The sequence below is a fragment of the Hydra vulgaris genome, chromosome 03 (assembly GCF_038396675.1).
Source record: "Hydra vulgaris chromosome 03, alternate assembly HydraT2T_AEP".
Classification (NCBI taxonomy): Eukaryota; Metazoa; Cnidaria; class Hydrozoa; order Anthoathecata; family Hydridae; genus Hydra; species Hydra vulgaris.
This window is the reverse complement of record NC_088922.1, coordinates 56,681,136-56,697,083: the sequence shown is the minus strand read 5'-3', so window position 1 is coordinate 56,697,083 and position 15,948 is coordinate 56,681,136. Positions and strand designations below refer to the sequence as shown.

At 26.7% G+C, this 15,948-nt stretch overlaps 2 protein-coding genes across 2 annotated transcripts; both read right to left on the bottom strand.

Annotated features, from left to right (window-relative positions):
• Positions 1 to 466: 466 nt before the first annotated feature.
• On the bottom strand, positions 467 to 3,915 carry LOC136078293 (uncharacterized). Its single transcript, XM_065793773.1, has 7 exons — positions 3,746 to 3,915; positions 3,414 to 3,510; positions 3,181 to 3,290; positions 1,691 to 1,892; positions 1,423 to 1,579; positions 1,003 to 1,127; positions 467 to 889 (listed from the first exon to the last, which is right to left on the bottom strand). Exons 1-7 carry the CDS (start codon positions 3,871 to 3,873, stop codon positions 590 to 592), a joined length of 1,119 nt encoding a protein of 372 aa, XP_065649845.1. The 5' UTR covers positions 3,874 to 3,915; the 3' UTR covers positions 467 to 589.
• Positions 3,916 to 7,044: 3,129 nt separating this feature from the next.
• LOC136078292 (uncharacterized) lies at positions 7,045 to 10,905 on the bottom strand. Its single transcript, XM_065793772.1, has 8 exons — positions 10,656 to 10,905; positions 10,329 to 10,486; positions 9,997 to 10,093; positions 9,764 to 9,873; positions 8,274 to 8,475; positions 8,006 to 8,162; positions 7,586 to 7,710; positions 7,045 to 7,472 (listed from the first exon to the last, which is right to left on the bottom strand). The coding sequence occupies exons 1-8, from the start codon at positions 10,830 to 10,832 to the stop codon at positions 7,173 to 7,175; spliced, it is 1,326 nt and encodes a 441-aa protein (XP_065649844.1). The 5' UTR covers positions 10,833 to 10,905; the 3' UTR covers positions 7,045 to 7,172.
• Positions 10,906 to 15,948: the final 5,043 nt, after the last annotated feature.

Here is a 15,948-nt window from a genome sequence, read left to right as displayed (position 1 = left end):
TGAATATAACCGGGCGCAATTAAATAATTCAAATAAATTAAGTTATTTATATTGAAAAATAAGTCATATACTAAATTACAAGTGTATATCAATTTGGCTTACAAGAAAAACGGAATAATATCACAATAAAATAATAAAAACTAAAATATAAATTTTATTTTAATTCCGAGTATTTCTTTAAAAAAAACTCAGTTCAAACTCAAACTCAATACAGTGAATATTAATGTAAGAAGAAGTTGCAAAACCTTTATATGCAAAAACGAAGTTTAAACTTTGAAAAAAAGATATCGCCGTCAGAGAAGAACCAAGAAGCCGTATTTCAACATTTTATGTTTTTTTTGTCTATTATCAATAAATATTCAGGAGTGTGTGTTCCATAAATAAATCACAAAAAATAAAATTTTAGGAAATATTTAAATAATTAGTCTAACTTTCTGGCAGAAAGTCTTTGCGAATTAAAATTTAAAAATTTATTTTCTTGGAAACACAAAAATTGGACATACGGCCCCTTGGTTCTCGGCTGACAATATAACAAAAATAAATGAGAAAGTGTTAAAAATACTTTAAAAAAACATTGTTTAATTTAATGTTAAACTTTTGGTAATACTTTCTTTAAAAAAGAATTGACAATAATTCCTTTGCTGCTTATTCCAAGCAAGCTTCCCAGAAATCCATATACACAAATAAGTTCATGAGGAAAATTGACATTAAATACATAATAAGAGGCTAGCAGCAACTCAAAAGCAAAACTTGTACTCGGTATGGCTTCCAACCGTATAGCTGTGTTATCGACTTTAATAAATAGACTGCCGCAACACTTGAATAAAATTGGTTGAAAAACTTTCTCTTTCTTCAATAACTCAAGGGAGCTTTCAAGACTGAAGTGCACCTAAATGTTTAAGAAAAATTTTAAAAATGCAGAAAATACAAAGCTCAAAAAATTAATACTTTTTGATTATAAACCAAATTTAATTAAAAACAAAATGTATAGAAAAAACCTACATCCATTTCTCTATAAAATAAAGCCAAAATTGCATCAGGATCCATTCTTGGATGCTTCTTGCCCTTCTGTGGAGGTGCTTTCAGAAGAAAAGGGAGCGCCTTAAAGGCAAGCAAAGTTGTATCTTCTAAATAAAAATATAAATAATTCAGGGAACAACTCGTATATACCTGTAAATTTTTATAGGTAGACAGATTTTAAAAAAAGCTTTTTTTGGATTAGATAGACATATTAAACTAGGAAATAATAAATGAAACAGGAAGAGAAAAGAAAACTCCACACTTTTGCAGATTGACACAGAGTCATGTTGCAGCAGCTTAGTACTTATGCAGATTGAAAATTATGCTGTAAAAATTCGCATTTAAACTATGAAGTTCTTATTGATTCATTCTCCCCACTTAGAGTAGTAGACATATATATACCTTCATTATATTCGTCTTCTGATAAAGTATATTTGAACATATTTGTCATCGTCAAGTCTCTTGCTAGTAACAAAATGTTTTGTTTGCACGTGTTAAAGCTATCATGCAATGTAATATTACTTGATGCCTCTTCAATGGAATGAAACTCTTGTATAATCTATGAAATGCAAAAAAAAAAAAAAAATTATTCTTATTAACTAATCTAGCTTAATTTATAAAGTAAACAAGATTTACAAATGAACTGCAAAAAGTTAAAAATAACACTCACAGCATCATTCATATCAATGAATCTTGGAAACCGTCTTATAATTGAGGTTATTGATAAGTTGCTTGTTTCCTGAATCCATGCTCTTCTTACCACTCTTGTATCAGCCATCATTTTTAGTAAACTCTCTTTGTTTGAAGTTGTTGGTTGAAGTTCTCGCAACGTTTGTTCAACTTTCTCTGACGAATTTAATAGAACATCATCTCTGACAAAAAGTACATTGATTATATAAAAAAAAAACTTTTGCTTTATGCATAAATAGAATAATTTAATTAATAAAAGTTATTTGGTAAATAATAACAATATTAAAAAATTTTAACAAATGAAATATATATAATTAATAAACAGTTTTTATTATTTATAATATACAAAAATGACGTATGATAGTAAACTATTTTATAGGTGACAGGAACAATATTGCAAAATTTTGATTGTCGCAAAGTTTTTCTGTCGTAAATTTGTTTGTCGAAAATATAAAAAAGGAATAGTGTCGCAAATTGTTGCATTATTGATTGTCGAATAACAGAATAAGGAATAATCTCGCAAACAAAATTTAATGAATAGTTTTGAAAATAAAAAAAGGAATGTTGCCAAGGAGTTTAATGAATAGTGTCGAAAACAAAAAAAGGTATAGTGTTGCAAATGAATTTAATGAATAGTGTTTTGAAAACAAAAAAAAGGAATAGTGTCGCAAACAAATTTAATGAATTGTGTTGAAAATAAAACAAAAATAAAAAAATTATAATAACTATAAATGTGTGTTTAGATAACATGTTTGATGTCATACTGAAATAGCCTGCTGCCGGGGACTTCAGTACATACACCAACTATCTTATAGCCTGCTGCCGCGAAGGAGTGCCGCTACAAGACTGAGGGTTTGTAGTTTGGTAGCAATCTTTTCTTTCAAAATTCTTTGTTTTTTCTTTTTTTTCCTGTAAAAGACGTATGCTATAAAGATAAGCAAAACGAGTAAGCACTTGCTGAAATTAACTATTCGCAACACTATTCCATTTTTATAATTTGCCACACTATTTCCTTTTGTTTTGTTTTCGACATTATTCATTAAATTCATTTGCAACACCATTCCTTTTTTTTTTCTCGACACTATTCATTAAATTCTTTTGCGACACTATTCCTTTTTTTTTTTGCAACATTAGGCTTTTTTAATATATTGGACACTATTCTGAAGTTCATTTTTCAACACTATTCCTGTCACCCTATTTTATTATTAATGAATTAATTTATTTTGTAACTACTGTTATATTAACTAACTCACTGAAATAAGTAAATACTTTTAGAATTAAATTGCAATATTGCTTTGAATTTTAAAAACTTTAATCAATTTAACATTTTTATCAACTGGCAAAATAAAAAAAAAAACTTTAATCAATTCAACATTTTTATCAACTGGCAAAATAAAAAAAAAATGTATAGGCGTACAAGTAGTAACTGAAATATATAAAAATTGCTTTTTCTTATATATAAAAAAATACCTTTTCCTTGAATGACTCCACAATGTTTCTATATTGTCGCTACGGGATCTTCTTTGTCTAATGAACATTTCCAAAAAACCTGTATGTGCTTTAGCATCATAAAAATGTTCCTATGGAATCAAATAAAAACATATTATTCTAATATGTTTGTTGATTTTGCAAAACATTTGGTTGAGTAAGTGATGATATAAAATAATATTTTATTTAAAAATGACAAAAAAATTTCAACTTACAAAACCAGATGATGTTGCATTGTCACGAAGTATAGGGAAAGCAGTGATAAGTGCTTGACACAGTTGCAGTTTTTCTTCTTTAGATGGTCTGTCAGTTCTAAAGTATATAGTATACAGTAATACTATAAAAAAATTCAGATCATAGTTTTTTAAAAATAGTCTTAGGAAATGCTTTTATTTTTTGTTTGGGTTATGTAATATATAACAAGAATATATACTTAAATTTGTATGTAAGGAATATTTTAGATATCCTAAAAAACACAGTTCAAAAAAGTATTTGGAATTCTAAAAATATCCAGAAAAAAAAACAAAACAAACAAACTGAAACTTACACTTTGCAATTGCTCATAAGATATCTGCCGAGAATCTTAATTAAAAAAATTCTTTCTTTATTGTTTATTTCCTCCATTCTTTTTAGCTTATCAACTAATTCTGATCTTTTTATTTTTGTCTTGGTCATTTTATTAAGTATTGCTTCAATAGGCCAGCCCTACATTATTTGATATATATATATATATATATATATATATATATATATATATATATATATATATATATATATATATATATATATATATATATATTATATAAAAACAAATTTTCAGCAATAATTTAACATTATCTACATAAAATTTTTAACAAAGTAAAATAGAGTTACAGAAATTAATGTATTAGCTTGTTGGGGTTGTTCTGCTATGATCTTCGTTGTAGCATTTATTGGTATTTCAATATCTTTGTTTGTTAACATTACTTTAGATGTTACAATGTTTTCATAATTAGCAGATATTGATGATTGAGCACGGATCCATTGAATTAGTAACCTTCTTGAAGCCATATTGAAACCAATTTCTTTTAAATCATTATCATCAAGTAAATTTCATATTTATAGTGTTATACCTTCAGATATATATTCATATATAAACATATATATATATATATATATATATATATACATATATATATATATATATATATATATATATATATATATATATATATATATATATATATATATATATATATATATATATATATATAATAGTTAAAATTTTAAAGTGTGCAAAACTTTCCATGAAGCTTTTGACGAACTTCAGATGTTATACTTATTTTGGTAACGCATGAAATAACTTTGCACAACTCTTCCATACTTGAATTACTGTAGAATAAACAAATGAATAAACTAATTTAGATAAATTTTTTAATGCTGCTAAGTTATGCTGCTAACTATTCTAAGGATTGGTTAGATAACAAAGATAAAAAACAATTGCAAAATAAATAGAGCCTAACAATGAAAGGATGAAAAATTTTAACTTAACAAAAAAATTCAATAACTATAGTGGCTAAAAACAAAAAAATAACTGTGAAAATAATCAACAACAAAATCAACTTGACATTGCAATAATTATTATTCAAATAATCAAATATGGATCAAAACAATCAACATGACAATGTAATAATATTTTTTTCATTAATGCTAATTATGGTATTAATAAAAATGTATACAAAAGTTTAAACACTTCTTTAAATTATTCCTTAAACACATGATATTGTTGCCTTATATAATATGCATTTCCTTTTTGATATGATAAAACAGGGTGATCATCAACAAGTTTGTCCAACTTTATAACAAGATATGTATCTGGTTTGACATTTTCAACCAAAAAGCAGTGGCAATGCTCCACAAATTTAAGTGTGTTAAGCTTAGACACTACAACAAACCATGAGGACTTATCCCTGATACTAACAAAGCTGATAACTTTTCCAAAAACTGGATAATCTTCATCTTCACTAATAGTAAGATGGTGGTTTGTTTTGTATTGAAGAGATCCCCTTTTAATTTTGAATGTAATGAAAATATCATCAGTAGGTTTACAATGAAGATTGTCCAAAAGTACGTGTGAATAATGAAGACTATGAATTGGTACCACATCATGGCTTTCAGAAATTAATAAATTACGCATATAAGCACTTGATAGTCTATAATGCAAGGCATTGTGTTGATGTCTTTTGGCAAGAGTGAGGCATATATTTTTAAAATTGCTTACAATATGTGCAGATCTTTTGAAAAATGAATTTTTTAGTTCATATTTTAGACAGTTCATTCCAATAAGAGGTCCAGAATTGTTGGTAAATGAACCAAAAAAAATAAAAATTAAGTATTTACTATGGATTTATTTTTTAATGAAGTTTTGAACGCATATTTGTTATTTATTTGTCTATGATAAAAATACTATATGTTTGTTTTTTCATTCATATCATCTCAAGAGTCAGCAAGTAACAGTAGCATAGACATGCTTTTTTACCAACCAGAGTGAGGTAGAAAATTTAATTAGAGACTTAATCAGATTACTTTCATCAGACTGCAGGACATATAGGTACGAAATAAAACATAAAGAGTTTACTATAAAAAAATGAAATTTACTATAACTTGTGTAACGATTTATGTTATTGTAAAAATGTGACTGGTTTGTATACTTTTCTTCAACTCGAGCATGATAATGCACAATGGTAACTATTTAAAAATTGTCTCAAAGCAGTGTTACTCCAAAAATAAAAATAAATATCCATCTTGACTCAGATACATTCAGTTCAGAAAAAGAAGAATATGATAATGTCAAAAGAACTTATTGACAAATTTAATTATTCTGAAATCAATTGGGATGTTTGTGGTTATTTCAAGAATCTTGTTTCTTGCTTAGGTTTGCAAGGGGGATGCACTTAGTATTAATGCTTTTTTTGTATATGGGACAATAGAGTTGAAGCTTAAAAATAGTGTTGAGCCGTAGGCTACATTATGTCGCATAGAATACAACATTGAGTGTCGACGCCGGCTACACCAACACTATGTGGCTCTAAAAGCCACACTCAGTGTTGCATTTGTAAGGCCACATAAAATGTAGACTTGAAAGCCACACTTTGTGTCCTTTAATGCGACACTTTAGTAGAAATTTTTGCGACATAATTGTTGCATTTAATCAATGGCTATATATTTACGCTCTTTTTGCGCGACAAAACTGATATAAAAAAACCTCAACATTAGTGTTGCGCTAAATGCAACACTATAGATTATACACTAATCTGTGTTTTTCTAGGCGTTATAAATAATTTGATTTTTTTTTTAAGTATATTTATGCGTGATTTATTCCGTCCATTCAAGTCTTCACGTAGTATGAATATAACCGGGCGCAATTAAATAATTCAAATAAATTAAGTTATTTATATTGAAAAATAAGTCATATACTAAATTACAAGTGTATATCAATTTGGCTTACAAGAAAAACGGAATAATATCACAATAAAATAATAAAAACTAAAATATAAATTTTATTTTAATTCCGAGTATTTCTTTAAAAAAAACTCAGTTCAAACTCAAACTCAATACAGTGAATATTAATGTAAGAAGAAGTTGCAAAACCTTTATATGCAAAAACGAAGTTTAAACTTTGAAAAAAAGATATCGCCGTCAGAGAAGAACCAAGAAGCCGTATTTCAACATTTTATGTTTTTTTTGTCTATTATCAATAAATATTCAGGAGTGTGTGTTCCATAAATAAATCACAAAAAATAAAATTTTAGGAAATATTTAAATAATTAGTCTAACTTTCTGGCAGAAAGTCTTTGCGAATTAAAATTTAAAAATTTATTTTCTTGGAAACACAAAAATTGGACATACGGCCCCTTGGTTCTCGGCTGACAATATAACAAAAATAAATGAGAAAGTGTTAAAAATACTTTAAAAAAACATTGTTTAATTTAATGTTAAACTTTTGGTAATACTTTCTTTAAAAAAGAATTGACAATAATTCCTTTGCTGCTTATTCCAAGCAAGCTTCCCAGAAATCCATATACACAAATAAGTTCATGAGGAAAATTGACATTAAATACATAATAAGAGGCTAGCAGCAACTCAAAAGCAAAACTTGTACTCGGTATGGCTTCCAACCGTATAGCTGTGTTATCGACTTTAATAAATAGACTGCCGCAACACTTGAATAAAATTGGTTGAAAAACTTTCTCTTTCTTCAATAACTCAAGGGAGCTTTCAAGACTGAAGTGCACCTAAATGTTTAAGAAAAATTTTAAAAATGCAGAAAATACAAAGCTCAAAAAATTAATACTTTTTGATTATAAACCAAATTTAATTAAAAACAAAATGTATAGAAAAAACCTACATCCATTTCTCTATAAAATAAAGCCAAAATTGCATCAGGATCCATTCTTGGATGCTTCTTGCCCTTCTGTGGAGGTGCTTTCAGAAGAAAAGGGAGCGCCTTAAAGGCAAGCAAAGTTGTATCTTCTAAATAAAAATATAAATAATTCAGGGAACAACTCGTATATACCTGTAAATTTTTATAGGTAGACAGATTTTAAAAAAAGCTTTTTTTGGATTAGATAGACATATTAAACTAGGAAATAATAAATGAAACAGGAAGAGAAAAGGAAACTCCACACTTTTGCAGATTGACACAGAGTCATGTTGCAGCAGCTTAGTACTTATGCAGATTGAAAATTATGCTGTAAAAATTCGCATTTAAACTATGAAGTTCTTATTGATTCATTCTCCCCACTTAGAGTAGTAGACATATATATACCTTCATTATATTCGTCTTCTGATAAAGTATATTTGAACATATTTGTCATCGTCAAGTCTCTTGCTAGTAACAAAATGTTTTGTTTGCACGTGTTAAAGCTATCATGCAATGTAATATTACTTGATGCCTCTTCAATGGAATGAAACTCTTGTATAATCTATGAAATGCAAAAAAAAAAAAAAAATTATTCTTATTAACTAATCTAGCTTAATTTATAAAGTAAACAAGATTTACAAATGAACTGCAAAAAGTTAAAAATAACACTCACAGCATCATTCATATCAATGAATCTTGGAAACCGTCTTATAATTGAGGTTATTGATAAGTTGCTTGTTTCCTGAATCCATGCTCTTCTTACCACTCTTGTATCAGCCATCATTTTTAGTAAACTCTCTTTGTTTGAAGTTGTTGGTTGAAGTTCTCGCAACGTTTGTTCAACTTTCTCTGACGAATTTAATAGAACATCATCTCTGACAAAAAGTACATTGATTATATAAAAAAAAAACTTTTGCTTTATGCATAAATAGAATAATTTAATTAATAAAAGTTGTTTGGTAAATAATAACAATATTAAAAAATTTTAACAAATGAAATATATATAATTAATAAACAGTTTTTATTATTTATAATATACAAAAATGACGTATGATAGTAAACTATTTTATAGGTGACAGGAACAATATTGCAAAATTTTGATTGTCGCAAAGTTTTTCTGTCGTAAATTTGTTTGTCGAAAATATAAAAAAGGAATAGTGTCGCAAAATGTTGCATTATTGATTGTCGAATAACAGAATAAGGAATAATCTCGCAAACAAAATTTAATGAATAGTTTTGAAAATAAAAAAAGGAATGTTGCCAAGGAGTTTAATGAATAGTGTCGAAAACAAAAAAAGGTATAGTGTTGCAAATGAATTTAATGAATAGTGTTTTGAAAACAAAAAAAAGGAATAGTGTCGCAAACAAATTTAATGAATTGTGTTGAAAATAAAACAAAAATAAAAAAATTATAATAACTATAAATGTGTGTTTAGATAACATGTTTGATGTCATACTGAAATAGCCTGCTGCCGGGGACTTCAGTACATACACCAACTATCTTATAGCCTGCTGCCGCGAAGGAGTGCCGCTACAAGACTGAGGGTTTGTAGTTTGGTAGCAATCTTTTCTTTCAAAATTCTTTGTTTTTTCTTTTTTTTCCTGTAAAAGACGTATGCTATAAAGATAAGCAAAACGAGTAAGCACTTGCTGAAATTAACTATTCGCAACACTATTCCATTTTTATAATTTGCCACACTATTTCCTTTTGTTTTGTTTTCGACATTATTCATTAAATTCATTTGCAACACCATTCCTTTTTTTTTTCTCGACACTATTCATTAAATTCTTTTGCGACACTATTCCTTTTTTTTTTTGCAACATTAGGCTTTTTTAATATATTGGACACTATTCTGAAGTTCATTTTTCAACACTATTCCTGTCACCCTATTTTATTATTAATGAATTAATTTATTTTGTAACTACTGTTATATTAACTAACTCACTGAAATAAGTAAATACTTTTAGAATTAAATTGCAATATTGCTTTGAATTTTAAAAACTTTAATCAATTTAACATTTTTATCAACTGGCAAAATAAAAAAAAAAACTTTAATCAATTCAACATTTTTATCAACTGGCAAAATAAAAAAAAAATGTATAGGCGTACAAGTAGTAACTGAAATATATAAAAATTGCTTTTTCTTATATATAAAAAAATACCTTTTCTTTGAATGACTCCACAATGTTTCTATATTGTCGCTACGGGATCTTCTTTGTCTAATGAACATTTCCAAAAAACCTGTATGTGCTTTAGCATCATAAAAATGTTCCTATGGAATCAAATAAAAACATATTATTCTAATATGTTTGTTGATTTTGCAAAACATTTGGTTGAGTAAGTGATGATATAAAATAATATTTTATTTAAAAATGACAAAAAAATTTCAACTTACAAAACCAGATGATGTTGCATTGTCACGAAGTATAGGGAAAGCAGTGATAAGTGCTTGACACAGTTGCAGTTTTTCTTCTTTAGATGGTCTGTCAGTTCTAAAGTATATAGTATACAGTAATACTATAAAAAAATTCAGATCATAGTTTTTTAAAAATAGTCTTAGGAAATGCTTTTATTTTTTGTTTGGGTTATGTAATATATAACAAGAATATATACTTAAATTTGTATGTAAGGAATATTTTAGATATCCTAAAAAACACAGTTCAAAAAAGTATTTGGAATTCTAAAAATATCCAGAAAAAAAAACAAAACAAACAAACTGAAACTTACACTTTGCAATTGCTCATAAGATATCTGCCGAGAATCTTAATTAAAAAAATTCTTTCTTTATTGTTTATTTCCTCCATTCTTTTTAGCTTATCAACTAATTCTGATCTTTTTATTTTTGTCTTGGTCATTTTATTAAGTATTGCTTCAATAGGCCAGCCCTACATTATTTGATATATATATATATATATAATATATATATATATATATATATATATATATATATATATATATATATATATATATATATATATATTATATAAAAACAAATTTTCAGCAATAATTTAACATTATCTACATAAAATTTTTAACAAAGTAAAATAGAGTTACAGAAATTAAAGTATTAGCTTGTTGTGGTTGTTCTGCTATGATCTTCGTTGTAGCATTTATTGGTATTTCAATATCTTTGTTTGTTAACATTACTTTAGATGTTACAATGTTTTCATAATTAGCAGATATTGATGATTGAGCACGGATCCATTGAATTAGTAACCTTCTTGAAGCCATATTGAAACCAATTTCTTTTAAATCATTATCATCAAGTAAATTTAATATTTCTAGTGTTATACCTTCATCTATATATGCATATATAAACATATATATATATATATATATATATATATACATATATATATATATATATATATATATATATATATATATATATATATATATATATATATATATATATATATATATATATATATATAATAGTTAAAATTTTAAAGTGTGCAAAACTTTCCATGAAGCTTTTGACGAACTTCAGATGTTATACTTATTTTGGTAACGCATGAAATAACTTTGCACAACTCTTCCATACTTGAATTACTGTAGAATAAACAAATGAATAAACTAATTTAGATAAATTTTTTAATGCTGCTAAGTTATGCTGCTAACTATTCTAAGGATTGGTTAGATAACAAAGATAAAAAACAATTGCAAAATAAATAGAGCCTAACAATGAAAGGATGAAAAATTTTAACTTAACAAAAAAATTCAATAACTATAGTGGCTAAAAACAAAAAAATAACTGTGAAAATAATCAACAACAAAATCAACTTGACATTGCAATAATTATTATTCAAATAATCAAATATGGATCAAAACAATCAACATGACAATGTAATAATATTTTTTTCATTAATGCTAATTATGGTATTAATAAAAATGTATACAAAAGTTTAAACACTTCTTTAAATTATTCCTTAAACACATGATATTGTTGCCTTATATAATATGCATTTCCTTTTTGATATGATAAAACAGGGTGATCATCAACAAGTTTGTCCAACTTTATAACAAGATATGTATCTGGTTTGACATTTTCAACCAAAAAGCAGTGGCAATGCTCCACAAATTTAAGTGTGTTAAGCTTAGACACTACAACAAACCATGAGGACTTATCCCTGATACTAACAAAGCTGATAACTTTTCCAAAAACTGGATAATCTTCATCTTCACTAATAGTAAGATGGTGGTTTGTTTTGTATTGAAGAGATCCCCTTTTAATTTTGAATGTAATGAAAATATCATCAGTAGGTTTACAATGAAGACTGTCCAAAAGTACGTGTGAATAATGAAGACTATGAATTGGTACCACATCATGGCTTTCAGAAATTAATAAATTACGCATATAAGCACTTGATAGTCTATAATGCAAGGCATTGTGTTGATGTCTTTTGGCAAGAGTGAGGCATATATTTTTAAAATTGCTTACAATATGTGCAGATCTTTTGAAAAATGAATTTTTTAGTTTATATTTTAGACAGTTCATTCCAATAAGAGGTCCAGAATTTATAATAATTGTTGGTAAATGAACCAAAAAATAATGTTTAGGATGATGTACACGCTTTTTAAGCGTATGTTGCACTTTCTTGGATTCTCATATTGAACTATTCGGAAAAGAGGTTAGAATCATGTTTTTAGCGACATGTTTTTTTTCATGAGCCTTTTAGAATTTTACTGAAAATTTAAGTGTAACTTTTTTTGTTGCATGTTAATTTTAAACACATACATAGTTAACTTTTTCATAAAGAAATATTTAATTTGTAATACTTTAGCACTGTCGTATTGAATATGTTAAGCGAGGAAAATATCGATTTTCAGTTGTCAAAAGTTAGGTAAGACCTTCGGTAATGTACTATATAAGTTAGTTTAACTTATGTGACTTTGTTTATTTAGACGAATGGTATTATTTTATACAATTAATGTTAATTGTATAAACATAACGTTAAATTAAACAAACAAACAAAAAAGTAGCAATATAGATAGTAAACTAAAAAAAAAATTAATAAAAAGAAAAACAATATTATTTATAAAAAAAAAAGACAAATAACACACAAAAAAGGAAAGTGTGAATGAAGTGACATAAGAGATAATGAACTGATGAGATAATAAATGAATGAGATTACACAGCATTTAACGAACAAAAAGATGATATAAAATAAAAAGAGAAAAGTAAAGTATATATATAAAAATTATGAGACAAAAAGCCACTTGAATAATAGAAGTAAATATTAAAAAATATATATAATTTGTAACATCACACTAAAAAAATACACTGCAATATAAACAATACACAAAAGTACACACTAATATAAACGATGCACAAAAATACACAACAGTATAATCTATGCAAACAACATAAAATTAGTAAAACTTAAAAATTTTTGATTTTCTTTCAATAACTTTTTAAAATTTTTCACTCCCCAAATTTCTCATGAACATTGTTTTTTTTAACTTTTAGTTGTTTTGTTTTTTTAATGTTTTTCTTCTATTTTTAATTTTTAATATCTTCCTTGTTTTCACTTCTTTTAAATGTTAATTAATGTTAAACTTAATTTTGTTATGTTATAACATAACAGAAAATATTACATAAATATTATTAAATAAATATGATACTGGTGTCATTTTAGTTACAATAGCAGCATTTTAGTTATATTAACAACAACTATTTTAGTTATGGTATATTAACAACTAAAAATATATGTACAACATAAAGGTATATTTTACATGATGTACTTATCTTTTTTATTGCTGAAATAACTAATAAAAATCACTATTGCATGATATATCATTCAATAATGATTTTTAGTCATGTTGTATATTGTAATAATGTATTAAATAGTTTCATCATACCTATGAAAGCACTCTAATAAAATTATATTAATATATGTAATAAATGCACAATGGCAACTATGATTTATACTATAAATCTATAAATTATAGTGCTATCATATGTATATATTGCACACACACACACACACACACACAGATATATATATATATATATATATATATATATATATATATATATATATATATATATATATATATATATATATATATGTATATATATATATATATATATATATATATATAGATATATATATATAGATATATATATATAGTTTTTTCTTTCTGAAAAAAGTTATAAAAATGTTTATTTGCTATATATGTGGTGCTTCTTTGAAGCTGTTGAGTTTTTTTCAAAATCATCTGCAACGTCATAATAGTATTGGTGAAATTGTTTATCCAATTAAATGTTTACAGAATAGCCGTAAATGCACCTTTACAGCTTTCATGTCGCTAGTTAGACATATAAAATGTTACCATAATATTGATAATGATTATATTGATGTAAATCCTGAGTTAAAATCTACCTTATGTAATCCATTAAATGATAATCATAACAATTTATTGCCTAGTTTTGCAGAATATTCATTGCCTATTTTCCCAGAGAATTCTACCTATCAAGTTGACACTTATGAAAAAACATTAGAATGTATTGGTTCTTCATTAGTTTCTTCATTGCGAGCAAACAGCAGTGTTCCGTATTATATTATACCTGAAGTAATTGCTTCTGTTAACGATATTTCACAATCATTAGTTTCCTATATAGGTAATGCTGCTTTATCAGTTTTAGATGACATTGGAGCAGATGATTTCACTTTAACATTGTTTAAGAGTAAGTTAAAAAGTAGTGTTATACATTGCAATGAGCCACTCAAGTTTCTTGACACACTATATAAACAAGATAAACACTTTGAAAAAAATTCTCTTTTTGTAACTCCTGAAACATGCAACATGGGCCCTCCTAGATATGATACTATTGAAGGAATTTCAAAGATTGTTTATGACACTTTTCAATATATATCAGTAGAACAAACGCTAAAATCACTTCTTCATAACGCCCAATATATGGATGCTTTAAATTTTAATAAACAAAAAAAAGGAGTTATAAAAAACTTTTCTGATGGCCAAGCATGTAAAAACCATGAGCTTTTTAGTGATTACAGCAAGATTTCTTTAAAATTACAGTTGTTTTATGATGGAATGGGGACATCTAATCCACTTCGTGGACAGCCTTCACTGTGTAGTATTGGAGTCTTTTACTTTTCTGTTTTAAATTTACCTATAAAGTATAACTCCTGTTTTACAAATGTTCATTTGGTGGCTTTGTGCTATTCTCATGATATTAAAGTATATGGATTTGATGCTATTCTTGAGAAATTTTCATTTGAAATAAACAAGTTAAGTGAAATTGGCATTTCAGGTGAATTTCCAATAATTGGTAGGAATGTAGTTTACGCCAGTCTTGCTCAGGTTGCCTGTGACAATTTGGCTTTAAACTCTATATTTGGTTTTATTGAATCGTTTTCTGGCAGCCACTTTTGTACCTTATGCTATGCAACTAGTAATGACATTCAAATCTACTTTACTGAAGATAAATTTGAAATGAGAACAATTCTTAAATATGAAATAGATGTTGGAAATGTTCAAAGTGGCGATGTAGGGAATAAAAATCACTGCAAAGGAGTTAAGAAAGCTTGTGTTTTAAATTCAATAAAAGGGTTTCATGTCACAACAAACTTTAGCTTAGATATCATGCACACTGTACTTGAAGGCGTTGTTGTTTTAGAGTTAGGTGCTGTCCTGTATTGTTTGTCTGTCGAAAAATGTTTTTTTACCCTTGGTGAGTTGAACAATCGCCTATCTCACTTTTGGTCAATGGTTAATGTTGACAAAAAAAATAAATCGCCAGAACTCAACAAATTGGAAGTTCCAGGACATGGGTTATCACCAAGTATGAAAGCCATGCAGATCTGGTCCTTACTTTTGTATTTGCCGCTTATTATATGTGACTTGGTTCCAGAGGAGGATGAACATTGGAAGTTTTTACTAGAATTGTCTACTTTAGCTGATTTTATTTTTGCTCCAAAATATACAATAGGTATGGTAACATACCTTAAATATATCATAGCCAGCCATTTGGAAAATTTTAAATTTCTTTTTGGGAACCACACTCGTCTTCGTCCTAAACATCATTTTTTGGTTCATTTACCAACAATTCTGGACCTCTTATTGGAATGAACTGTCTAAAATATGAACTAAAAAATTCATTTTTCAAAAGATCTGCACATATTGTAAGCAATTTTAAAAATATATGCCTCACTCTTGCCAAAAGACATCAACACAATGCCTTGCATTATAGACTATCAAGTGCTTATATGCGTAATTTATTAATTTCTGAAAGCCATGATGTGGTACCAATTCATAGTCTTCATTATTCACACGTACTTTTGGACAATCTTCATTGTAAACCTACTGATGATATTTTCAT